The sequence below is a fragment of the Portunus trituberculatus genome, chromosome 38, assembly GCF_017591435.1.
Source record: "Portunus trituberculatus isolate SZX2019 chromosome 38, ASM1759143v1, whole genome shotgun sequence".
NCBI lineage: Eukaryota > Metazoa > Arthropoda > Malacostraca > Decapoda > Portunidae > Portunus > Portunus trituberculatus.
This window is the reverse complement of record NC_059292.1, coordinates 3,566,455-3,591,454: the sequence shown is the minus strand read 5'-3', so window position 1 is coordinate 3,591,454 and position 25,000 is coordinate 3,566,455. Positions and strand designations below refer to the sequence as shown.

The window sequence follows — 25,000 nt, the reverse complement described above, 5'->3', positions numbered from 1 at the left end:
TACAGGCAGCTAGGGAGTATGTACTGCCATAATACTTCTGGCATTCCAGAACTTAGCCAGCAGTTCATTTGACAAGAATATGCCAAAGCTACAAGCACAAGCACCACATCAATCACCTACACATTTCTTGTAATAAGTGCTGTACATTATGAAGAGGACACCTGGAGTTACTTTGGGGGCAAACAGGGAACTCTTCCTCAAATACTCCACCAGCACCATCAGAGCCAAATTCCAGTACAACAGTAGTATTTATGGGTCAGCAGTTGACCTATGATAGACAAGGTGAGTGTTCAGATCACTTCCTGATCCATGCAACCTTTCTTCTCTCATTGTGCTATGTGGTTGTTTACTGGCACCTCACCATAATGGTAGTGAACAGCCAAATAATGACATTCAGTGACGGTTTGGGTAAGAGACCAAAGGCATGGCCTCCATCAGTCACCCCATCACTGCCAACATGACCTGCTGGAGGACAGCAGCAACAGTAGTAACAACTGCATGCCCAAAAAGGCAGTCCATCAGCAGCGACAAGAAGCAAGAATGGATCATCGTCAGGAGCAACTAGGCTCAGCACCAGCAAACCCCAAGGCCCAAGTTCAAGCTGGCAGCAAAGTAGTCAGTCCATGGTAGTGCCTACCTGGCCATCACTGTCCAAGAGAGGGAGTATCCTGACCTAAGGAGTCATCCTCACACCCAAGGACGACAACTCCACAATACTGCTGCACCACATTGCCAGGGACAGCAATAGTGTGCTCTTTCTTGATCTCAGTGCTGGAACACTATCCACTGCACACCCAGAGGGACAAGACTGCTGGAGGCTGTGTGGAACCATCAGTATCCTGCAAGGCTCCACAGGCTGCCCTGGTCCCTCCTTCAGTGACACCAGCAGTTCCAGGCACCAGCATCCATCATGTGGCCAGCTTCCAATCAGGTCAGCATGGGCCCCCTGGGCACAGGTTCCCATGAACCCCAGCCCCCAGCACACACTTTGCCAAGGCTAGAAGAGGGATCTGTGGCCTATCCCAAGTGTCTGTCCCCTCCCCTCCTCCTCTCCAGTCCAAAATTTGGGATGGTTGCTGTATCCAGCAACTGCAAAGACAGGAAACCAACACCCAAGATCAATGGGACAGACCCCACAACCAAGACACAAACAACACATGCAATGCCCTGCAGCCATGGGCTCAGCACTGACGACAGCAAGGAGACAAGTTATGGTCCCAAGTGACCCCTCTACATGATGTGCCTATCACTCTCAATGCAGAGACATGGGTGACAAACATGTGGTTGACTGTGTTATGGGCACAGATGATGGATGTAGCTGACGACCAAGCTGCGCACCAGCCAACTTCCACCCAGCCAAGCCAGAGTGTTGATTTACTGAGGATGACACCCATGGGGACCAACCTGCAGGGTCAATAAGACTCAGAATCTTGCAATGAAACATGCAAGACTAGGAGCTTAAGAAGCACAGAAGCAAAGGGCAGTATTTGAAGAGGATCTGGACATGGTGGTCCTACAAGAGACATTAACACCTACCAACTTCAAGTGGCAGATAGCAAGCTTCATGCTCCAGACACTTGGGCATGTAGAGCATTGAGGTCCTGTATTCCCACATAGTTGGGTATCCAGTTGAGTTTCACCTTCTATGAGAGTACGGTCAGGCTTGTAACCCAAGCCATATGGTTATGAGGATGTGCTGATGCAGTGTGCCTTCTTACAGGCAGGGAGGCGGTGGCATAGTGGATAAGGTGGTGAGCGTGGGATTTGTTGAGTGGTTTAGAGTTATTTACATGTCACCATGATACCCAGGTTCTAGGTGGGTGGTGATATGGGCACTATATATAAAATTACCTGCACCACTAATGGGTGGAAGCTAAACAGCACTTCCCATACAACTCTTAAAGTACACCTACAGGTGCTATAAGCAGCTGCATGGTGAAGAAGACAGCTGCAGGGAGATCCCATGCAGGTGGAGGGCAGAAGTTTGGTTTGTGGCCAGGGTTGGGCAATAGTGATGGTGGTTGATAGGGTGATCTGTAGTAGCCACGGGTCACTACTGAAGGAGTCAGTGGCCTGGGTCTGCACATAGTATCAACCTGGCCACGTAGCAGGTGGTGACCTGCTGCACTCAGGTAGTTTGGGGAATTAGGTTGGCCTCCCTCTACATGACATGGGCCCTGGTCCACCTCAGTGCCCACAACATGGTCCTTCCTCATGGTGGTGTTTTGTAGCACCTCAAGCCTGCATGTAGTACAAACACAGGATACAGTAGGTGGCATGCACCCTGAGTCATGTTGTGACCCACATCACGTTCAGCCTGGCCAGCATCTTCTTCAGGTATGCAGCATGGGCTGTGAAAGACATGTCAACCCACACCTTGAGGTACTGGCAGGCTTTCATCCAAGCCAGCTCTAGTCACTGGACACTGAGCTGCCAGGCTGGTTTGCGGCCTTCACCATCATGGCCTGGGACTTTAAAGCCGAGATCTCAAGCCCCAGTTACTTGCACTTTCTGCTGATATTATTGCCAGCTGCATATCCTCTGTGCTTACTGCTGCTGCCAGTGATGATGTGGGTGAGGTGGTTGGCATAGTTCAGCAGGGAGGTGTCCTTGAGGAAGGGGCCAGACTTAATAAGAGTTGCTCCACTGGCAGGCAGAAGAGGAGAGGGTTTAGGTCACCACCTGGGGTGTCACTGGAAGCTTGACTTATGGCCCTGGAATGTGAACCTGGTGCAGCAGTACTGCACATAAAGTGTGCACCCATGACGGTAGTCTTCCTCGAATCCCTTTCCTGTAGAAGAATTCAAGGATGGCATGTTGGAGATGGCAGAGTGGTGGTTGACCTGGACAAACAGTGTGAGGATGCTGTCTACTGTGCTAAGGATCCCTATGTCACTGCAGTTCCGTGGGCATTTCATGCAAGTGGCACGCAGCCTGCCATCCATGGTGGATTGAGCATGGGCCACCAGCATGGCTTTCCCAGATGGCCCAGCGTGAGCCAACATTGTACAGCACGCCATCTGTCCCCACTGCTGTGTCAGCCATCTCCTCTTCACTTTCCCACCTCTTGAAGGGAAGGTCTGGTCCTTCTCATCATCTTCCTCTATCGCCTCTCTGACAACCTTGTTACGGTGCAGCTAGAGCTGCTGCTGGAGACATATGCAGAACAAGCTGGTTAATGGAGTTTTGCTCTGTGAATGCAGTGACAAGCCTCTCTACCTCCTGTTGTGAGTCGGGTGGGACAGAACCTGATGCCATTGCTCTCCTCATGCTCTTGCACAGATGGCCTAAGAATGTGTGGTGGCTAAAAGTGGAGCATCACTCTAGCCACCTGGCCCCCAGGGACACCTGCTGTACTCAGGCACAAAGGCACAACATTTCTGGGGATGGCTATGTCTGCTACAGTCAGGTCCCTCTCTTGCCAGTGGAGGTCATCAGGTAGCTGGTAGGCAGCCTATTACTTGGCCCTCCTGATGTCCCAGTACAGGGGCAGATGGTGTGACAGGAGGGTGGTGAAGTTAGTGCTAGAAATTAGGCCCAATCAGCTCTCCTGATGTACCAGCGCAGGAGGGTAGGTCGCACCTGTGGATGGCCTCGCCTATGTTGAGAAGTCAGATGTGAGGGACATCCTCGAGTAGCACATCATCTCGTCTGCTATAAGAAGGTTGGTGTGGAAGCAAGGATGAGAAGCTCTCCTGCAAATCTAGTGTACATGATGCAAATGGACAATTGCAGCCCAACAAGATGACTGTCACCCTAGTCTGCTCTCCTCATGAGGACATGGTTGGCAGAGTACGCATGTCATCAATAGGCCTTCTCAGATCCACAGTGGTTGCTCATTGTGCTAATCAAGTACATCATCCACCACTCAGATTCTCTTTAGCTATGAAAGTCATCTAAGAAATATATAAGATCATCTAAGAAATATATATATCTGATACCTTGGAGGATGGCAGGATGACCGGGTCTGTCATCAAGTGAGACATGATGGGATCCAGAAACTCCTCTGGTGCTTCCGCTGCAATGTCCTCATCCTCAGCCTGTGCCTTGCCTGCAGCAACTACAGCAAGACCAACTTCTTGCATCTCCTCGGCTAGAAGTCCTCGTCCAACTCGACCTTGAGGGAGCGTGACGTTAGAATTTTTTTTAAATACATTCATTCTATTCTGCTGTACTGTTTACGAAATAAAACACCTCATGCATAAAGCTTTTATCTAAGCCAGGGGTTCTCAAACTCTTCAACTTGTCGACTCCCAACGAAGTTTCAAAATTTACGTCAACCACCTGTCTTTTTTTTATTTCAGGAAAATAATTCCAATGACAAAAACCATGTACAGTAGTAGTAGTAGTTTTTACATCAATAACTGTAGTCAAGGGGAAAAAGAACATAGATAATGGTTTATCATAATCTAAATTATAGAATCTCCAGACGAATGGTCCCATCAATCCCCAAGTGTTGATACTGACCAAATTTGAGAACTACTGATCTAAGCAGTGCTATTTATATTCATCACTATTAATGATACTGTTCTACATATTTCAGGAATTCTGATGAATACTTACACAAGACATCTGAGGCTTGAGAGAACAGCTGAGGTGTATAAGATCGTCCATCAGAAGAAACAGCAAGACAGAAAGAAGAGTTGGCAAAGAGATGTGTATATATTGTGCAGATGTCGGACACCATCTCTCCCGGCCTGAATTCATACTTCTCCATGTAGCGAACCTGAAGCAAAACAAGGAGATATACTACTCCCCGAAACATGATTAACATGGCTATCCATCACGTACATGAATATCACTCACTGTCAAGTTTGTACAAAGAACAGTAACAGGTCTGGTGACGCCCACTCACCTTGAGGTTACGCTGCTTGGGTCCTACCAGAGTGTAAAGGAAGTAGTTAAGCATGGCAGCCATTCGATCAACCAGGGTGCTGTGGGTGAACATCTGTGGAATCTGTTGAAGGCAGTGCTTTAGGTAAAGTGACCTTTACACTGTCAAATGGTTTGACAAACAATTTGACTAACATGTTTGAAGTGGTTTGAATGTGTGCACAGGGTATCTGGTTGTCAAACATGTTGGTCAAACAGTTTCAGAAAGTCTGATCAAGCCTACCTTTCTTAAAATGGTTTGACCAACATGTTTGGTTGTCAAATACCCCATGCACACATTCAAACCACTTTAAACATGTTTATCAAACCAAGTTTGACAAACAGTTTGACTGTGTAAAAGGTCCTTTAACAAAACAATGGACATTACAAGAAACTTCAGTTACACTAGAGTACTGACAATTACACACGAAAATTGAAATAGGAGACTTGATTTAGCAATGTTGTGCTTGAAGAAGTCCAAAATAGGTCAAGCATGCTTGTTCAGTGAGAAGATCCAGAAATGTTTTACACTATTGTATAATATACAGTTATGCTTTTTATACTTATATATATATATAAAAATATAGTTATGCAAAAGCAATCATGTTTGACCTTTTACATCTATTATTTATGATTCCAGCAAGACAGCATGTGTAGCTGTATGAAAGCATTCCAAGAGTGACACTTGGTAATGGCACATGAGAGAGCTGTGGATACATTTTGCCAGTTGACAGCACAGTGAATAAGGCACAACCAACCTCTTTGGTGAGACGAATGAGGATCTGGATGGTGTGAGAGCCTAGATTGTTATGGAACCGAGCCAAAAGCATCATGTTCTGAAAGCTGCGTTCCCTTGACTCACGCTGAGCAGGTGTCAGGCTGTCCCACTCCCCTCCATCTCTGTAACAATTTTTCTTTTTGAATTTTAAACATAACAAAATTATATTATATATTCACTATGATTTATTATTCAGTTACTAAGGATCTAAGACTCGGTCACTAATAATATAATAGTATAATATGGCAAAAGATAAAAAGATGACAAAGTGTGTAAGCACCACAGCATGCCCTTCCAGCAAAGCTCTGATGTCTTACTAAGTGGCAAACCATCATGTATGACAACTTACTACTTCTAATGATGCTACACTCAGTTTTGAATCAGTGAAGGGAGAGACTTCACTCACGCTTTCCCACCCACTTCCCTGTTTCCATGACATTCTCTTTCCATTGCTTACAATTAACTTTCCTGATGCTACAATGTTCCTGGCATGCTTAGCAATTAAGAAAAGTGTGTTGTGACAGTATTTCTCTAAAGCTAACTGTGAGACTGAAAAGAAGAAAGGAGGGTCAGAAGCTCCCATACTAGCACTTGGAACAATTGTCACTTTCTGCTCCTTTGCAGCTTTCAAGTCTCTTCTGACCAAGAGCAAGAAGGATGAGCAACTTAATTTAGCACGATATGTGTTCTTTTACACCCAGAATCTTTTTTTCTTTTTCCCAGGAGTGGCAGCTGTTCCAAGCACTACTGCAGCCTGCTTTCAGCTCCCATGTGACAGCTGTCTATGGTCCTATGATCTTTCTCTCCTTTTTAAATCTCATAATTATTGAGCCCCTCATGACCAAGTGCTCCTACAACAATCTTTTCTTTATTGTTAAGTTAAACTTATCATTATAATGTAAGGGAATTCAAATGCGACCAATGAAACGGGAAGGTTGTGGTGAGAGGAAACTGGCAAGATAACACAGGAGAGGTATTGGTCTATCCAATCTGAGCCTGATGTTACCAATCAAAAAATTGGACATGGTATCTTTAGGGCACAAGAGTTGCCTACATGGCAATTTACCATTTTTCAAGATCTACTGTGGCTGTGAATTGAACATCAGTTTTTTCTATAGAAACACGTTTAGTTAGTACATTACAGTCCATCAAATTACAAACAAACACACCAGTTAAGGAATGATGCACATAAGAAGGAAAACACACTGACCTTTCCTTTTGGGACTCCCTTAGCTGAGACATGTAGGAAAGACCCTCATCCAGTAGGTAAATAGCATCATTGATGAGAAGGTTGACAAATCTCAGGAACAGTGGAGGCCTGGCAGACTCCATGTTGGACAGTGCTTGAGTCGCCAGTTCAGTGAACCTCTGGCGGTGACGAGGCAGCTCCCACAGGTACTTCATGACCTCGTACCTGAAGATGTCGGTGTGGAAGTTTGTCAGGATGCTTGAAGGATGGTAGTTATTGAGAATCAGTAGTGTGTATGGTGAATTTGAAATGTTTATTAGGAATGCTTGGGACCAGACATTAATATACCATGCTTGAAAAAATTACCATAATACAGTTGATGAAAAATAATTTTAGAACAAGTGAGTGAAGGGATAAAGAATTCCACAATACTTTCTACCTAAAAATTCAGAAAAGATCTTAGTAAAAAAAATAATGCATTGAAAATGTGGAATGGATTGTAAAGAATAAAGATATATTGAAAGACAATATATCATTCATATAGTGTATCTTGTATTCATAGCCTAAAGGCATGCAGTTTTGATCAATGAAAAATGTAATCAGAGATATAGTTAGTCATTACAATAATTAGAAGGGTTATCAAAACAAAAATAAGAAGAATATAAGTAAATTTTGCAACCAGAGACTGAAAAAAGTTACTGTCTATGCAGAATACAGAAAGTTGAATCTAAAAGAATACTCACATGGGTCGCCTGTATCCAAACTTCTCCTCAAATGCAACATTCTGGCCAGTCATCTCTATACTGACAAACACATTGAGCAGAGTGGGCACCAACTGGCTGGATAGTGGGTGACTTTGGAACAGCTGCTCCTGAAGACCTATTAGGAGTCCACCAGAAGAGTTTTTACTTTCTGGCAGGAGGATTTCAAGACAACTAGCAAGCTGGGCCCGTAGGTGTGGGTTGCTCATGCGCTTGGAAGACCCCATGAACACCACGATGAATGACATGAGTTGGGAAAGAATAGCACTGTCTCCTGCAGCATCAAGAAGCCCTGCCGTGTAATGCCGCACTGAACTGATGGCTTCTGTGAGGTTCTCTACCAGGAATTCAGGAATGCACTGCAGGAATGGATGGGGTGTTTCCTCTTCCTCATCTGGAAGTGGCAGTTTGACTTCCTGCAGAGTGGTGGGTGGAGTGAGTTGGTTTGTGGGGCTGAGTGAGATCTGTACCATCCATTCAGTTGTGGATCCAAGAAACTGCAGCAAGCTCTCTGTCAAATGAGGTTCAAACAATGCTGCCTTGAGGGAGAGGAGGTCAGCAGTGCGTGCCTCCACATAGGGCTGCATCACTTCTGATACAGACTCGTTCTGATGCAGCCGTCCCAGTTCTTGAGACAACTTGGATAACTTCTGTTGTGCTACCTGTCAAAGAACATCCATCTGCTATGTTAATGTGCACATGAACTGCAATAGTTAAAGCTTCAAGAGTTCTGGCCATTATGACATACTAATTTTTTCAATACTTCTGGACATGATGTACTGTTGAACCTTGATAACTCAAACACCGATAACTCAGATTTCACAATAAGTCGGTCTCTGACTGACCCAGGGATTAATTAAAGTCTGAGCTGAACTGCCAGGCCAAGGTTTTTTTTTTTTTTTTTCCTTCAAAACTTTTTTCACTTTTCTGTATCTTGTTTTCTATTAACATTATAAAAGATATAATTACAACAAAATAATTGCATTTTAGTCGTAGTTTAAAATGATACCAAACAAAGTCAGAGTTTATACTAATTTAGAGAAAATTTTTGAAGTATAAAAAACTGCAATGAGATATTCACTCCTAAAGATGTATAGTTGTCATGATGAAGGTAGTGAGAATAAAGTGTTTGAAAAGATCATAGCAGTCATATGATATAAAGAGAGGATGGAGAAGCATCACAGTGAGGCCTGGGGTAAGGGGAGGATCTCAGAGGGGGAGATAACATGCATGACAGAGGGGAGGGGAGGGTTCAAGGTCCAGCTGTCAGCCACAGCTGCTTGTTTCTTGTTGTCTTCTCTTCTTGAAGTTTCTGATAGTAATTTTCGGTCAATTTATGCAGGTAAGGACATTATTTCTGAAAAAAAATAGAGAGCTAAATGACACGAAAAAATAGAGAGCTAAATCACACACCTCCCTTCTTGATGCTTGGCCACGTGCTGTGTAGGGCATGAATCATGCTATAACACAACTGTAGGAGGCATTTAAAAATGGCTTCCTGGTAGGAAGGTTATTTAATTATGAAAAAATAAGCTACACCATCTCATAATTTAAGGTCTGAAGGTTTTGGAGAGACAATAGTAATCTCAAAATTTTTAACTCCCCAAAAATTATATAAACAAATCCTACACTGCTTCCCTTAAAATCCAAGTTGAACTGCCCCACCCCAATATTATTATTTTTTTTGGTGTGGGGGTGGAGGGGGGGAGTTCATCTACGTTGGACATTTGCACATGTCAGACTAACTTTCCCCCTTATTAGTCCAAGTTATTGAGGGTCAACAGTATTGCTGAAACTGACAGATTGAGGATGCTACCAGCAATAATTGAATGACTGCTACAAACTTTACCTGCATTCCAAGGTGCAATGCTCGGTGTGTCAAGAAGAAGCAGGAACTGATGAAGGAGTACTGTTGGGAGTGAGGCAGCACAGAGTCCTCCTCTGAGTGAGGTACAAGAGTGCTTAGGTTTTCAAAGCCTTTAGTGTAAGCTCCAGGCACTCCTCCATCTTCCTTCATTGGACGAGCTTTGCAGTAAGTGGGATCCACCTGATGGTATGTCAACCAAATATCCACATTATGATTCAGCATCAATATCAATATCATTTACTTACACTACCATAATGACACTAATGTGATGCCCCTGATGGTAGCTAAATACATAAGTTGAAACCAAGCAGTGATTCAAAGGCTGCTCTGATGTTCTGCCTCTCTGGTGAATCTCTCATGCAATCATAGACTAATGGTTTAATTATCCACAAAAGTTAGTCTGCTTTCCTCTCAACATAATGAATTCCACACAGCATAAAGAGTTTCTACAAGATGAGCTTGGGTGGTAATATGGGCCCTAATATGGGTACCACTATAAATAAAATTGTCTGTGTCACTAATGGGTGGAAGCTGAACAGCGCATCCTACACACTCTTCAAGTGAGCCTACAGGCGCTATAGGCCTCAACGTAAAAAAATAAATAAATAAAAAGAAAATAAAAGAAGGATAAGTGATTCTTTAATTCCTATTAAATGTCAACAACATTAATAATTAATGCGCTGACTGTCCACACACTTTTTTTCTCGGAGTAAGCCAAAGCTACAAATGTGAAACCACACAAGTCATCAGTAAATGGACATCTAGGAATTATTCCTCAGGAGATTATTCACACAGAAAATGACATGTTCCAGATTATTTAACAATCTGGCTGGCTGGGTTTCAGTTCACAAACATCATGTTATTACTGCCTTAAATCTAGTAAATGTCACAATAGAAAAATATTTGATTGAGATTACTAAGGAGAAATTCTCAGTTCCCTCAGTCCAACCCAGTTACTCTTCATGACAAAGAAAATGTAATGGCAATGTTCTAAAGGGGGTATCACACTAGCCTATGATACACGGAATGCAGGCCATGGTTCTTGGTACGAAACCAGGAACATTATCACACACAAGCAGGCGGCATTCTTGCTATGCAAGACAAACGGCCAAGCAACCAAGACCAAGCCTAGTCAAAAGAACCCAGAACAAAACCATTCCGCTTATATCTCAACCTGTGCTTCGTTCTGGAATTGTATTTCCACTTCTTATTACTGAAGAAAAGTAAGTATAAGAAACTAAGGAAGAACCGAGACGTGCGCAATGGCAACTTAGGAGTCAGAGGTGGTTGCCATGACCCCCAAACTATCGACATGATACGTATATATTCTAGCTTTCTAAATTGATGAAATATACGGAGAACCGGCATGGATATGAAGCCATCCCAACTTTGCTCCGCTAATCCCAGGCAAGTTCCAACTATCTAGAGCAGATGTTCCTCGTTCTGCGTATCATAGGCCAGTGTGATAGCCCCTAAAGCTAGCCATGGTGTGTGTGTCCAGACTGTGCCCACATCCCCAGGGGGGGGATGATTAATGTTCTCACTTAGAATCTGTGGCCAGTATAGGACAGGTTGGCAGGATGTGCCTCTATTCCTATGAGCACACTAGTTGAAAGCTTTGGAATGACAAGCAAAACAATGACAAAAGAATGAATTAGTTATAAATAAGACTTTTAACTTGAAAACTGAAGTCTTGAGAGGTAACTCATTCAATGGACGATAATAATAGGCAAGTAAAAAATAGTTCCATATTTTATATTCTACCAAGAACTACCTCATGATGGAAATACATCTGCCATCATAGTAAGTCAGGTGTCTACAGCCAGCCATCACAACCACTCTAACACACACAGCCATACCTTGAGTATCTTGGCTGTCTTGACATCCTGCGTGAAGGGCTGAGCCAGTTGAAGCATCACAGCTCCAAGATTTATCATGAACCCATCAGAGGCATAGATGGACTGCAGGCCCCCTTCAATTCCCTGCAGGTGCCAGATCCCTGCCCGCCCACGGTTGGCCTGGAGGCAGGACTCTAGCCATGACAGTAGCCCATCTTTCGCTTGGGATGACACCTGAAACAAAATACAAGTTGCTTGAGATTTATATTTCTGAACTGTACTAACTACACAAGTATACTGAATTCATTCTGTCTATAGAACAAAAGTATCTGAAATATGACAATACTATTGTCAATTATTTTGTTAAGCAAAATATATACCAAAATTGCTAATCTTACTGCTAGCCTGCTAGCAAGCCAAGCTCAAAATATGTAACATAAAGTATGGCACAGACAAGAGCAAAAAGCCATTAAGAGCTTTATGTATTTCAGCAAGGTGTTAACATGTCTAAACAAAGAGAACTAAACTTTAGTGTTGAAAATAACTTCTGTTAAGTTCATTCTTCATATGAGTCTGTTTGGTCTCTTCTCTGTGTATCTATGAGATTATTTGCACAACCAAATGAAGAGTGCTAGGATGAAAACCAAGAACATGACACACTACACTGATGCTGCACCTCCTCATGGCTATTCCACCACTAGAGATGACTCACCACCTGAATTCCTAAAGACATACGAGATAAAAAAAACATCATTCCAACATAAACAGCATTGTATTGCAAGGATATGTTTTGAAATCTTATCTATTAATCATTATGTCCAGTTCATCTAAGTCTACTGGTTGACTGCTTCTGCTAACAGGAAGATATAATAAAAAATGTTCCCTGACAATTACATTTACTTGTTAATGTACCAATGCACAACTCTATTCATACCACTAATATAAAGAAACCATAATAAAAGAACAATGGAGACAAAAAACACACACCTTCAGGAGTCTGTAAAAGATCTTGTGAATGCGAATATTGATGTTCCTTTGTGCCAACCAGATGCTTTTTTCAGTGTCCTTGTGAATGTGACCTGGCTTTGAGGATGGTTTGTCAAAGAAGGGTGAGGGCAGACCAGCATGATCAGGCAGGCTGGAGATGGAGAGGAGGCTGCCAAGGGGTGTCTTGTGGAAGCTTCGACCCATCCTGGTTTCTTGCTCTGTTGGAACGGGAAGAGGGAGGTTTCAGTGTTTAGTGCTGACTCAATGTTTCTTCTTAGTTTTCTTTTCCTTTCCTCTATAGATGGTAACAGATTGAGAGAATGACAAGACAATACTGTATGTAAAAAAAAACCTGTTCACAGCATCTAGTATGTATTAGTTTTGTGGTGTGACAAACAAGATCTTGGAAATAATATATGAATTTGGAAATAATGTTGAAAATAAAAAGACTGGAAATTTGAGAAGGATGTGAATAGAAGAAAAAGTTTAGGCTCAAAACATTCAGGGAGGAAGGAATAAGAGAGGAAATAAGTGAAGGATAAAAGGAAAGAGTGAACATTGAATGGTGAATGTGATAATGAAAATATAGATCTAAATGCTGAGGAGATTTATCAGACCTTGAAAAAAAAGTGTTGATTATAAAGGGAAAAATGCTACAGATGAAGAAAAAAAAAAAAAAAGGCTACAGATGAAAAAAAAAATTATGCATAGTAAGTGGAAGAAGTGTGAAAACTATATAAAAAAAAAAAAAAGGAAATTATTAGTAAGGGATGATACAGTACATATTCAAGAGATCAACTGTCAAAGTATCAAAACACATTAACTGTTGCAATTAACCAATGGTGAAAGCGTCACAAGCAAAGAATGTCCACACACTAAAATTATAATGTTAATAATATAGTTTTCATTTATTTCATCTTCAATACTTTACCTGGAGGGATTCTAGTGAGCAATGGGGCAAGGAGGGGCAGTGTGGCATAGAGCTCCAAAACCTCTATGAGACTGAAATCAACAGCCATGAGGGAACAGGATCCCAACTTAGTGGTGACCTCTCCCAGGAGCTGCTGAAACACTCTAGGTGGGACAGTTGCTCCCTCTTTGGATATGTGACTGACTAGGTTTCGCGTGAGCTCCTCCACTGCACCCTCCCGACCCAGGCCCTGATGCAACACACGTAGCATCTGCTGCTCCACATTTTGGCTTGGGTACAGTTCAGGCTGTTCTAATGCTGTGGCTAGGTTGGTCACCACTGCCTCCATCACCTGAACATCAAGGGAACTTCATTGTCATTTAAGTCTTGTATGGAGAAATCACAACCATTACTAGTAATCATCACCATATTGAGGATTTTCACATCTTTATCATTGATTCTTTATTCACTCCATATCACGGAAAGTTCATATTCTGAAACTGATTTCTACACATTTATTTAATATTACTTTGTCAATCCTAACTTCCCCTTTATTCACTCTACACATATATCATTTAATATTCTTTTTCCACTCAGAGTATGTCATATACCAAAACAAAATGTATTAAATTCTAGTTTGCTTCCCCTCTATCGGTAACAATTCATTTTCACTACATGTATCAATTTCTCCCCTCCTTAAGTAAATGCAACTCAATTACCTTCTCCAGCTTTAGTAAATCATTCCTCACACATGATTATCTTCTTTCCAAGGAAAAACCCTATGTTCATTTGTTTTATAGTAAGACAAGACAAGTAATCCACATGACCTACCTTTCTTGCAATGTGACCTAATGGCCTGTCCCGTGTAGCCCAGCACCTGCTGTACACCTCACTCAGGTACACCATCACCTCACCCTGGGCAGCCTCATCCCCTCCCTCTCCTACAGGCCCTACCAACTGCACATCTGAGGCATCAAGTAGCAACCGAGTGAAGAGCAGCAAAGGGAAGCTGTCCACTGTGAGTGGATCACTGGAGGGGAGCAGAACCCGTGGTGCTGCGTGAGGCCACTCTTCCCTCGTTGTGACCAGCAGCAGGTCCTCCAGGAAGGACACTGTGTTGTCATTCTCACTTCTGAGAGAGAGAGAGAGAGAGAGAGAGAGAGAGAGAGAGAGAGAGAGAGAGAGAGAGAGAGAGAGAGAGAGAGAGAGAGAGAGAGAGAGAGAGAGAGAGAGAGAGAGAGAGAGAGAGATCCATACACCAAGACATCATTAGCATAGAAGAATTTGCCAATGTAAGGCAATACATGTATGAGGCAAATTCCAATGCTATGTCTGTGTTGTCAGCAATAATACTTAAAAAGGTTAATTTGGTTCAAAATCTACAAACAATAACTCTAATTTTTTTAAATAAAATATGTATGTGCATTCACAAACAATATAATTTGTAATCCCTCGTTTATAATACCTCAGAAAAGACTCTCCTGTTCTCCACTATATCTGATCACTGCAATGTATGTTACTTTTGAGTCTGTCACTGTGGTTATTGTGTATTGTATTAACGTTGTGGCAAAAATTGCAAAAAAAAACAAAAAAATGGGGGATCCTACAACAAGACTTTAAAGAAATTACAATTATACATACATATGAGGTACTTAATATTGGTAGCCCAGTGAAACAATGGGACTAATTAGCTGTTGCAACAGTACACAAAGCATACTTGTGGACTTGCTCGTTGTTGGTGGGTGGCTGTGTCTTGGTGGGCATGTGCTGTTGGCTAAACTGCTCTGCATCCTTTACTGATGAGAAGAGTGCAGCAAACGGGTTATCCTGTAGCTTCTCTGACATCTGAATTTTGAAAAAGGAACATCATTAATGGTGCCATGTAAACGTGGTACTGTATAACATAAGAAAACCCAACACTATGAATTATATTAGCCAGATACCATGTGTTGTAAATAAATGTCACAGCAGTATAAAAATATAGGCAGTCCTGAAGAGCCACTATGCTGAGACTTGTAGTGGTGTGAGGCATGTAGGGAACACACCTGGTCTTGTGTGTTTTGTGGAGATGTCAAAGTAACAATGTATATACTCTGCATGTGCATGGACACCTGAGTGACTCTGGCTGGCAAGTATGTGGATGGTGTGTATTGCCATGAGAAGACAGTGCTCTGCTCTTTTAATTGTAAAATATAAAACTGAGCTGTGCAGACGGTTGTTGCACTTTCTTGCCTCACACTCCACTACTAAGTCCATGCCAAATTGCATTAATTTTGAAATACTCTTCACTGTTAGCTGACAACAACTATAATATGGCAATTCATTGAACTTGCATAGCCAAAGACTGATGTCCAACTGTCAGGTGTTCTGGTCACACTAGGGAGGATATAATACTTAGGCTTGTATCATGATTTCGAAAACTCTACTCAAAAACTTGCCATCCCTCAGTTCTAAAGTTCACTTTGAAAAAAGGATGAGCAAAATGAAAACCAGGCACCTTCAGCACCTCCCCCCATGCAACCATTCATTAGACATTAATGTATGTAGAAAAAGGTGCACAGTCAATTTGCAGTTTCATCCAACCACAGAATTTCTGATGAGGCGTATATTTTTCTGGTGAGAAGTGAAGTTAATTAATTGATGGTATATGTACATCATTTCAATTGAAAATTAATATTTTTGAGTAATGACTTTTCAACTCTAACCTCACATTCCTAGCACTCTCAAGAGGCCTGTGGAAAACTGCCGTTTTTGGGTGGGGGAAGCATTAAATTAAGTATTGTGCATTGCAAAAGAGGTTGGTAATCAACAAAATGTCATAAAAATAAAATCTCTGAAAATACATTGATGGAGGTGGTGGCAGGTTGCAGCAGCAAAAAGTGTCACTTTGTTATTGTTGAGTAGCATTGCCAACAATTTGCAATGTTTCTGGCTTTGTCCACTACAAACTAATCAAACCCAACATTATAACAACAGAGGGGGCAGCCCACCCAGACCACCCGCAAACAAGCTAAACAAACCCTAACATAAAAACCTTATAGCCATGGACCTACACTGCACCAGACCCCCTCCCCCAACAATTTTTAAGCAAACCTAACATCATTACCTCCTACAAGGCCTTCTAATGCTTTTTTGAGACAAGTTATAGTTTCTCCCAACCAATGATATTTTGACGTGCACTAAATCAAGGTCATAATGTTGGATTTGGTTAGTAACCCTTAGGGGGTCCACAGGGGTACAATCCCCAAGCTAGGTTATGATGTTAGGTTTGGTTTGTGATGAGCATTAAATCAAAATCAATGTTGGGAATGGTTAGTAATCCTTGGGGAGGCTCTGGATGTAATGTCAGGGATAGCCTTTCAACAGACCTAAATCCAGGGGTAACGAATCATTGGCAACGCTATTCAACAATAACAAAGCAACTGCTGCCACCATCACTGAAGTATTTTCAAAGATTCTTTATGCGATTTTGTTGATTTCCGACCTCTTTCGCAATGCACATTACTCAATTTAATGTTCCCCCACCCAAAAACCTCAATTTCCCTCAGAATCTTCAAGATCATTGGAAATATGAGGTAGGCATAAGTTGGAGTTGAAAAAGTCATAACTCAAAAAATAATAATTTGTGACAGAAATGATACATACTATCCATCAAATCACAACATTCCTAACCAGAAAAACATGAGTCATCTCACAGTCCATGGTTGAGTGAAACTGTCAAGTGACCAGGTGCACTCCTAACCATGAGTTGTAAATAGCACTAGTTTGACAATGTTTAAAAACAGATTAGATAAGCACTTAAATTTATTAGATTTATAATTATGTATAGCGCTGCATGATAGTTTTTATAAGAAATTTACTATAGTTAAACAAGACATGATCCCCATGTATGGGGATTACAGATTGTAGAGGAATTCGATGCAGGACTTAGCCCTGTTAATGGGCCAATTATTTAGAATTAGTATATAATGTATTGTGTACTTGTAAGTGTATCTTTAAGTACTGATGACGAGGTCGCTGTGCGACTGATACAGGATAACCTAGATGGGCCCTGGTGGCCCTTTGTTATCCTATTATTTATGTTATTGATTAGGTTAGGATATGCTTTGTAAGTATGATACCTCTAGTCAAAAAAATAGACTAAGTTAGCAGTAGTTACTCCTGTAACATTCTATTTGTCAACTTTGTGAGAGCAAAATTACAACATAAACTGAAATCACTGGGAAGGTGGAAGAAAAAAAAAAATCCACACGGCATACCAAATGAAAACACTTCACCCAATAAAAACGACAAAATAATGACAAAAATACACACAGAACCTGCCAGAACGAAAAGTGACGTAAGCCTGTACATTCCCGAAATCATGCTAATACTTCTCTGATGACGTAACACTCCCTGCCTTCCTAGCTGTCACCTGCACCCTCACCTCACACACACACACACACACGCACATGGAAACAAACCCAGACAGGTTGAAGTAACCATCAGGCAATGTATCACACGAAGTACAGGTTATCTCAGCTAATGACAGCATTCTTACAATTTCTACTTCCGAAAAAAAATATATTGCCATCATATCCGCAACTGATAATCAAACCTTCACTACTAACACCTCGAGGAAAGAATGTTGTTTGTCTCTTAAAATAGGCTCAGTTGTGTCTACTTACGACTGGGTAGGAGAGAACTGCTGTCAAAAGCCTGTGGTGGATAGAGGGTGAGCTAGCACAGTCACTGCCTTGGGATGTAAACACGGCCACTGACGGACTGGCTGGCTGGCTGGCTGACGGACTGACGGGGCAACAAAAACACTACTATTCCATCATGACATGCGAAAATATGTTACTAGGTCCAGTTATCAGAAGAAGTGAAAGAAAAATTTAGCAGAGAGAGAGAGAGAGAGAGAGATGTGGTAGGGAGGGATTGGGGTAGAAGGTGGCTTGGTGGTAAGGAGGTTCTGTAATTTACGGATACCATACTCAGTCTTAAATAGGATAAGATATCATAGTAGATCCATTTAGGAAGAAGAAATATCAAATTAGACTTTCAAGACTTAGAGAATCATGAGAAACGAGTGTAGTTGAGGGATGGAGGAGGTGGATGGATGGGGACGGAGGGAGGGAAGAGGGAGGGTTGGGACAATAGGTTGTGTTCTCAAGTAGGTAAATAAAAAATGAATAAATAAAAAAAAAATAAAAATCGCAGTTATTCTGGGATCAAAAGATATAAACATGGTATAATAGAACATGCTGAGTAGAACCAATTAACGCCCAACATGTAAGTACCACTCACAGGTAAGTATTTGATTTAGTTACAGGTGCATGCTTACCTAGGGCCAATAGTGACTGCCAAGGTCCCGCCATGGTTCTACAATTTACGGAGGTGCACTATTACCTTCGATACAACATGGTATGCTACGGTATATGAAGCGTATATTGTACTGCTGTGGATACTATCAGATTATGCAGCGGTCGAACGTCTTGATGAGAAACAGCAACAGGAAGACCAACTTACCTTCTCCACATTGAGCCAACTGCTGTGTGTGTGTGTGTGTGTGTAACTACCCATTTACAAGACTGATTCAAGCTTGTCATTATACCTTGCTTTCCAGAATCAGATCATTATATCTCTTTTAAACTTTAATTTCATGTTAATGTTTGTTTGCATACACCACTTCCTCTGAGGGAATTATGTATGCCGCTTCTATATGCGCACATACTCCATTGCTATACCTAGAGAACTGCATTTCTGAACAACCTCGTTTTCTTGTTTTCTCTTGTCCTCATAATACTCTCCATGTGTCTTCTTTGTGTTCGATTTCCTGGTTGTTATTAAGGTATCGTATATCTATTATCTTATTGCACATTTTATATCTCATAATTGTGAGGGCGCGTGTGTGTGTATGTGTGTGATAAGAACATAAGTAAATGAAGAAGTTGCAAGAGGTTGTCAGGCCTACACGTGGCAGTCCCTGTGAAATCAAACAATACGAAAATGAGAGAAACCTTAACTCCCTCTTTGAACTGTTGTGTTGCTGCGATGATTACACAGTCCTGTATCATCAGAACAAAACACAATAAACATATCCCATGTAAGCTTTCTGTATAATGACAATCAGTTATCTCTGCAAGGCCAAATGACAGAATAGAGAATACTGTTTGTCTTAGTAGTAGTAGTAGTAGTAGTAGTAGTAGTAATAAGTAGAAGTAGCAGTAGCAGTAGTAGTAGTAGTAGTAGTAGTAGTAGTAGTAGTAGTAGTAATAGTAGTTCAACAATAATGGTACTAATCTGTTGTTAGCTAATAATGACGTATATGGTCAATATTCAGGTGATTTTATTTCCTAGTACGCTTTTGGTGATTTTCTTCCTAGTGTCCCTCAGCGCGGGCCATCACCACCCACCCACCCACCACCTTGCCGCCCTGCAAGTGAATGTCGCGCCGCCGCTCCCCGGGCCCGCTTGGAGAATTTTTTCCTACTACAAACTTTGCAGAGTATAAAGGCGCCGTTTCGGGACTTCCCCTTGCCGCTTTCCCTTATAGTGAGTAGATCTCTATAACACACACACACACACACACACACACACGGCCCGGTAGCTCAGTGGTTAGAGCGCTGGCTTCACAAGCCAGATGACCGGGGTTCGATTCCCCGGCCGGGTGGAGATATTTGGGTGTGTTTCCTTTCACGTGTAGCCCCTGTTCACCTAGCAGTGAGTAGGTACGGGATGTAAATCGAGGAGTTGTGACCTTGTTGTCCCGGTGTGTGGTGTGTGCCTGGTCTGAGTCAGGCCTATCCGAAGATTGGAAACAATGAGCTCTGAGCTCGTTCCGTAGGGTAACGTCTGGCTGTCTCGTCAGAGACTGCAGCAGATCAAACAGTGAATTACACACACACACTTACCTATATAGATAAAGAAATGGTAAAAAAAACTATAGAATACATGATTCAACCTGACTACAATATGCTGCACTTATATGGGGTCACCACATAATGAGAAAGATATAAGGAAGACAAGGATTCAAAGAGTTGCAATCAAAATAGTTCCAAGTTTGAGAGACTTAATTAACGTATGACAGATTAAAGATATCAAAACTTCCAACACTGTAAAAGAGAAGAGGAAGAGGAGACCTAATTGCTATATACAAGGCATGGAAAAGGATGGACACAGTCGACAAAGAAGACCTATTAGTGTGGGACTCCAGAAATAAAAGTGAACATGGCATGAAATTGAAAAAGACCACGTGTTAAAGAGGCATTAAGATAGCTTTCCAAAACAGAAACATAGCAATACGGAACAAACTGGATGAAACAGTGGTTCAAGCAAGAAATACTCATGACTTTAAGGCTGAACCGGATGGCTATAGGTATGGTGACAGGACAGCACGCGCATAGCTTTTTTCCTGTAAAACACAACTAGGTAACACACACACACACACACACACACAGGGTAGAGTAACCCAGATTTTTGTGTCCCTCTAGCAGTCTACCTGTGTGTGTGTGTGTGTGTGTGTTTCACTGTTTGATCTGCTGCAGTCTCTGACGAGACAGCCAGACGTTACCCTACGGAGCGAGCTCAGAGCTCATTATTTCCGATCTTCGGATAGGCCTGAGACCAGGCACACACCTTACACCGGGACAACAAGGTCACAACTCCTCGATTTACATCCCGTACCTACTCACTGCTAGGTGAACAGGGGCTACACGTGAAAGGAGACACACCCAAATATCTCCACCCAGGCGGGGAATCGAACCGCGGTCCTCTAGCTTGTGAAGCCAGCGCTTTAACCACTGAGCTACCGGGTGTGTGTGTGTGTGTGTGTGTGTGTGTGTGTGTGTGTAATTTACTGTTTGATCTGCTGCAGTCACTGACGAGACAGCCAGACGTTACCCTACGGAACGAGCTCAGAGCTCATTATTTCCGATCTTCGGATAGGCCTGAGACCAGGCACACACCACACACCGGGACAACAAGGTCACAACTCCTCGATTTACATCCCGTACCGGCGTACCTACTCACTGCTAGGTGAACAGGGGCTACACGTGAAAGGAGACACACCCAAATATCTCCACCCGGCGGGGAATCGAACCCCGGTTCTCTGGCTTGTGTGTGTGTGTGTGTGTGTGTGTGTGTGTGTGTGTGTGTGTGTGTGTGTGTGTGTGTAATTCACCTCGGTCGCTTACTGGTCACCCAGCTAGTCTTCCCCATTACGGAGCGAGCTCAGAGCTCATAGACCGATCTTCGGGTAGGACTGAGACCACATCAACACACAACACACACCGGGAAAGCGAGGCCACAACCCCTCGAGCTACATCCCGTGCCTATTTACTGCTAGGTGAACAGGGGCCACACATCAAGAGGCTTGCCCATTTGCCTCTCCGCTTACCGGGACTCGAACCCGGCCCTCTCGATTGTGAGTCGAGCGTGCTAACCACTACACTACTTCGTGTGTGTGTGTGTGTGTGTGTGTGTGTGTGTGTGTGTGTGTGTGTGTGTGTGTGTGTGTGTGTGTGCGAAAAATAGATAATTTTCCTGTGTGTGAACAGAAGAACAAAGAAAAGACGCCCGAAGTCTTAAGTATCTTCTTTGGTTTGAACATTTAGGTTTTTGGGAATACGCTACTACACTGAATAATTTACATGCGTAGACATATTATGGCATGCCACCAAGTGCATGTAGTTGAAGCCTTAATGAAAGATTTGTTGAAAGAAAATGTAAGCAAATTATAAGAAAAATGTACACAAACATACTAAGATATGCCTGTTAACAACAAGAAATAGAAACACCATGTAAGTCTCTTATTCTGAAATGCATTAATAGTCCACAAAGCTGCGTAACCACATCCTCAAGAGTGTTTTCCTTGCTGATAATGAAAAAAATAAATAAAAGATAATGATCTGCGACTGTAACCATAAAGACGTCCTTAGACATATGAATAACTTCAAGTAGAATCTTTTGAATGTAGTGCAAATGTTGTGTGGAAGCGCTTCACAATATGGTTAATAATGCAACTGAGGTCTTAATTGTCCAAACCACAGAAACAGCCACGTGAGGACAGAATAGTGTCGCAAATCAGAGCTGTGGGGTGTTGAGTCTTGAGGGACACGTTCATTCACCCTTCACTGCATCCGTTCTGAGGGACTTTCCGCTGGGAGGCCACTGATCCAGACACCGAGATGGCGTTTACAAAAACCCAGCGGGTGAAAGTAGTTCCTTATATAACCCGCTGCATCGGGTCGTGGATTCCCAAGAAACTACGTGGAGTATCTCTTCTTGGAGTGGATAGAAAAGCTGTCACTCTCGTTCAGTGTTGGGTGGTGGCAGCAAGTGGCGTGGCCAAGACCGGGAGATCGTGAGAATCGAGACACACCAAGATCCTACAGAAGTGCTCCTGTAAGATTTGTTTTGTTCCCTTACCGAGCCTTGCCAATTGCCTGGGCCTGGCCTGATGCGTGGGCCAGCAGCGGTTGGTGTGGTGGTGTCGCTGTTACTGTTGCTACTGCTACTGGATAAGTCACACACGTCCACACCTGTCGCTAGTGAGTAAAGTGACGATGGTAATGAGATGTCTACTCCTGAGTAGTGATGAAGGACCTCGATCAGCATTACTCGTGGATGGTGAACGGTGGCCTTTGTTTTCACTTCATGGAGTGGTCATTGTAGATAGACTTGATCAAACAAGTGTCCCAGGTTGACTGTCACTGTTCTGGCCTACAGGAATATATTAAATCTTTTACTACAAAAAATGATTGATTGATAAGTGCTGAGGAATTATGGGGAAAGAATGGCCAGCATTTAGATCGTAAAACTTTTGTTCGTATTCTTGAAAGATTTCAACATCTCATCTCGACCATTTTCAGCAAACTGTCAAAGAAATTACTTAAGTTTTCACTTTAGTTTTTATGGCCCCAGCGTCAGTTTATCAGGAATTCAGCATCATTAGCAGGTAAATCAACTAAACTTGAATAGAGATTTCTGTGGCCTTTGGATATCGTCTTTGTGGAAGTATCCTCCTCAATGGTATATTTGTGTACTACTCCTAAAGCTGATTTTTCGTTTTACTGGACAGATTTGTGGCAGCGTGGATTATCGACGTGGTTCCCGCCACACCTGAGGCCTGTGGTGGCTGGCAGTGTGAGCTCCCATTTTTGGTCGCAAGGAAGGACCGTCTTTCCTCCACGGCCAAGCGGAGGGCCCGGAAGCAGCCATTTGGTATGTCTAGCAGTGCACGAGGAGTACTGCGCGGTGCTACACATAATTTTGTTGATCTAAGTAAAATTAAACTTAAGATTGACATTAGTATAGCGTTATGTTGATTCGTACAGCATTCGTGCTTGTGCTTGAAGTGGCAGCCACAGAGGCAACAGTAGGTCTCTCTACTTCTTTCACTGCATGGTTTATTAGTGATGCTGCAGTAACTTCATTATATAGCAACATCAAGTGGTAGCATGGGAAGACTGAAATATGAAAATGTAAGAGGAAAACTTTGGCCAACAATGGTGGTTGTTACGCACACTAGCGAGGCAAACACGGGTGAATCCCAATTACTCGAAGCTCTGCCATGAATAATCAATGACACATGATTTTTGTTGTGTTCGATAGTGGAGTGCAGCAAGCTACTACCCACGCTGGCCAGACCGAGTCCGTCACGACTTCACGACAGAAGAAGAGACAAGTCACAGCAGGGACGATGCCAGACAGCCCCGCCGTCTGCCGCTAGTGCAAGCTCGTCACCAGATAAACAACCCGCGACAACAGGAGCAAGATAACTCTCAAGTCCACCGCAAGCCTTCCTCTGTCTCCCTCTGGTACTGGGACTGAGAGAGGAAAAACGCTGAAACAAACAACCACTTTGACGGAAAAATTATGACAAGAATCCATTGCGATGCTGATAAGGAAGCGGTAAAATTTCATTTCCATCCTACAAATCATGGAAATACGAGTAACACTGACCGCCAGGGATGAGGTGTTGTTGCTTTCAGTTTCCTGTTTTCCCCTCTTAAAAATAAAGACGGACCACAACCTAGCTATGACCACAACTGTCGTTTCTCTGATCTTCTTTACTCCTGGCGAGCAACAACACACGTGCACCAACACACACACACACACACACACACACACACACACACACACACACACACACACACACACACACACACACACACACACACACACACACACACAGTAGTAGTAGTAGTAGTAGTAGTAGTAGTAGTAATAATAGTATATAATAGTAGTGGTGGTGGTGGTATTGGTGGTGATGTGGTTGTGGTGGTGGCGGTAGGGGTAGAGGACCAGTGATTCTGGTGCAGCCGCGGTAGTGATCAGTCTACCTGAAGCTGTCGCGAGAAAAGGAACGCTTGACCAGCTATCCACGTGCCCTCAACTGCTGGTAGGTGATGCGGAGTCCAACCTCCCTGCATGCAAAGAAACACATGTATTTATTATGTAAATGGCGCTGTCAGGGGTGTCCTACATAATTAAAAATAACCAATTACATTAAGGATTAGAACGAAAATAAGTTGACAGAGAGAGAGAGAGAGAGAGAGAGAGAGAGAGAGAGAGAGAGAATGTTTACAGGTAGGTAGGAAGTTATTATGCCACAATATAAAGTAAACAATGCAAGATATATGAAAATACTGTCCAGCATAAGAGACGAAGAGCTCTATTCGTTCTATCGACCTGTTGAAAGGACTGCCTAATGACGTTATAAGACGTGAGTGATATAGTGACTCACATGACCACACGTACATAAAAGAAAATTAAAAACAATAGTGAATGTGTGAAGTTATCGGTGACGCTTT

At 42.6% G+C, this 25,000-nt stretch overlaps 3 protein-coding genes across 6 annotated transcripts in view; 2 read left to right on the top strand and 1 right to left on the bottom strand.

The window, feature by feature from the left end:
• Nucleotides 1-18,739, bottom strand: part of LOC123514748 (ubiquitin conjugation factor E4 A-like) — a 25,951-nt gene extending 7,212 nt beyond the window's left edge. The window contains exons 1-14 of one of the 3 annotated variants that reach the window (XM_045272849.1): nt 18,714-18,739; nt 17,870-17,990; nt 14,920-15,047; nt 14,034-14,334; nt 13,224-13,554; nt 12,293-12,510; nt 11,327-11,539; nt 9,450-9,647; nt 7,583-8,262; nt 6,861-7,064; nt 5,631-5,772; nt 4,856-4,957; nt 4,564-4,726; nt 3,942-4,117 (exon numbers count right to left, since the gene is read on the bottom strand). In XM_045272849.1, the coding sequence (XP_045128784.1) occupies nt 3,942-4,117; nt 4,564-4,726; nt 4,856-4,957; nt 5,631-5,772; nt 6,861-7,064; nt 7,583-8,262; nt 9,450-9,647; nt 11,327-11,539; nt 12,293-12,510; nt 13,224-13,554; nt 14,034-14,334; nt 14,920-15,047; nt 17,870-17,990; nt 18,714-18,724 (2,988 nt within the window). In that variant the 5' untranslated portion in view covers nt 18,725-18,739. Of the gene's footprint in view, nt 1-3,941; nt 4,118-4,563; nt 4,727-4,855; nt 4,958-5,630; nt 5,773-6,860; nt 7,065-7,582; nt 8,263-9,449; nt 9,648-11,326; nt 11,540-12,292; nt 12,511-13,223; nt 13,555-14,033; nt 14,335-14,843; nt 15,048-17,869; nt 17,991-18,528; nt 18,628-18,713 lie in introns of those variants that run through there. The other 2 variants (XM_045272850.1, XM_045272851.1) reach the window with 2 other exon arrangements.
• Nucleotides 18,740-21,885: 3,146 nt separating this feature from the next.
• On the top strand, nt 21,886-24,308 carry LOC123514756. Its single transcript, XM_045272866.1, has 3 exons — nt 21,886-22,735; nt 23,266-23,408; nt 23,799-24,308. The coding sequence occupies exons 1-3, from the start codon at nt 22,645-22,647 to the stop codon at nt 24,015-24,017; spliced, it is 453 nt and encodes a 150-aa protein (XP_045128801.1). The 5' UTR covers nt 21,886-22,644; the 3' UTR covers nt 24,018-24,308.
• Nucleotides 24,309-24,443: 135 nt separating this feature from the next.
• The window catches only part of LOC123514754 (vitamin K-dependent protein C-like), an 18,735-nt gene continuing 18,178 nt past the window's right edge, over nt 24,444-25,000 (top strand). For both annotated transcript variants that reach the window (XR_006677696.1, XM_045272862.1), the window contains exon 1: nt 24,444-24,588. The gene's annotated coding sequence lies outside the window, so the exon portion shown is untranslated. The remainder of the gene's footprint in view (nt 24,589-25,000) is intronic.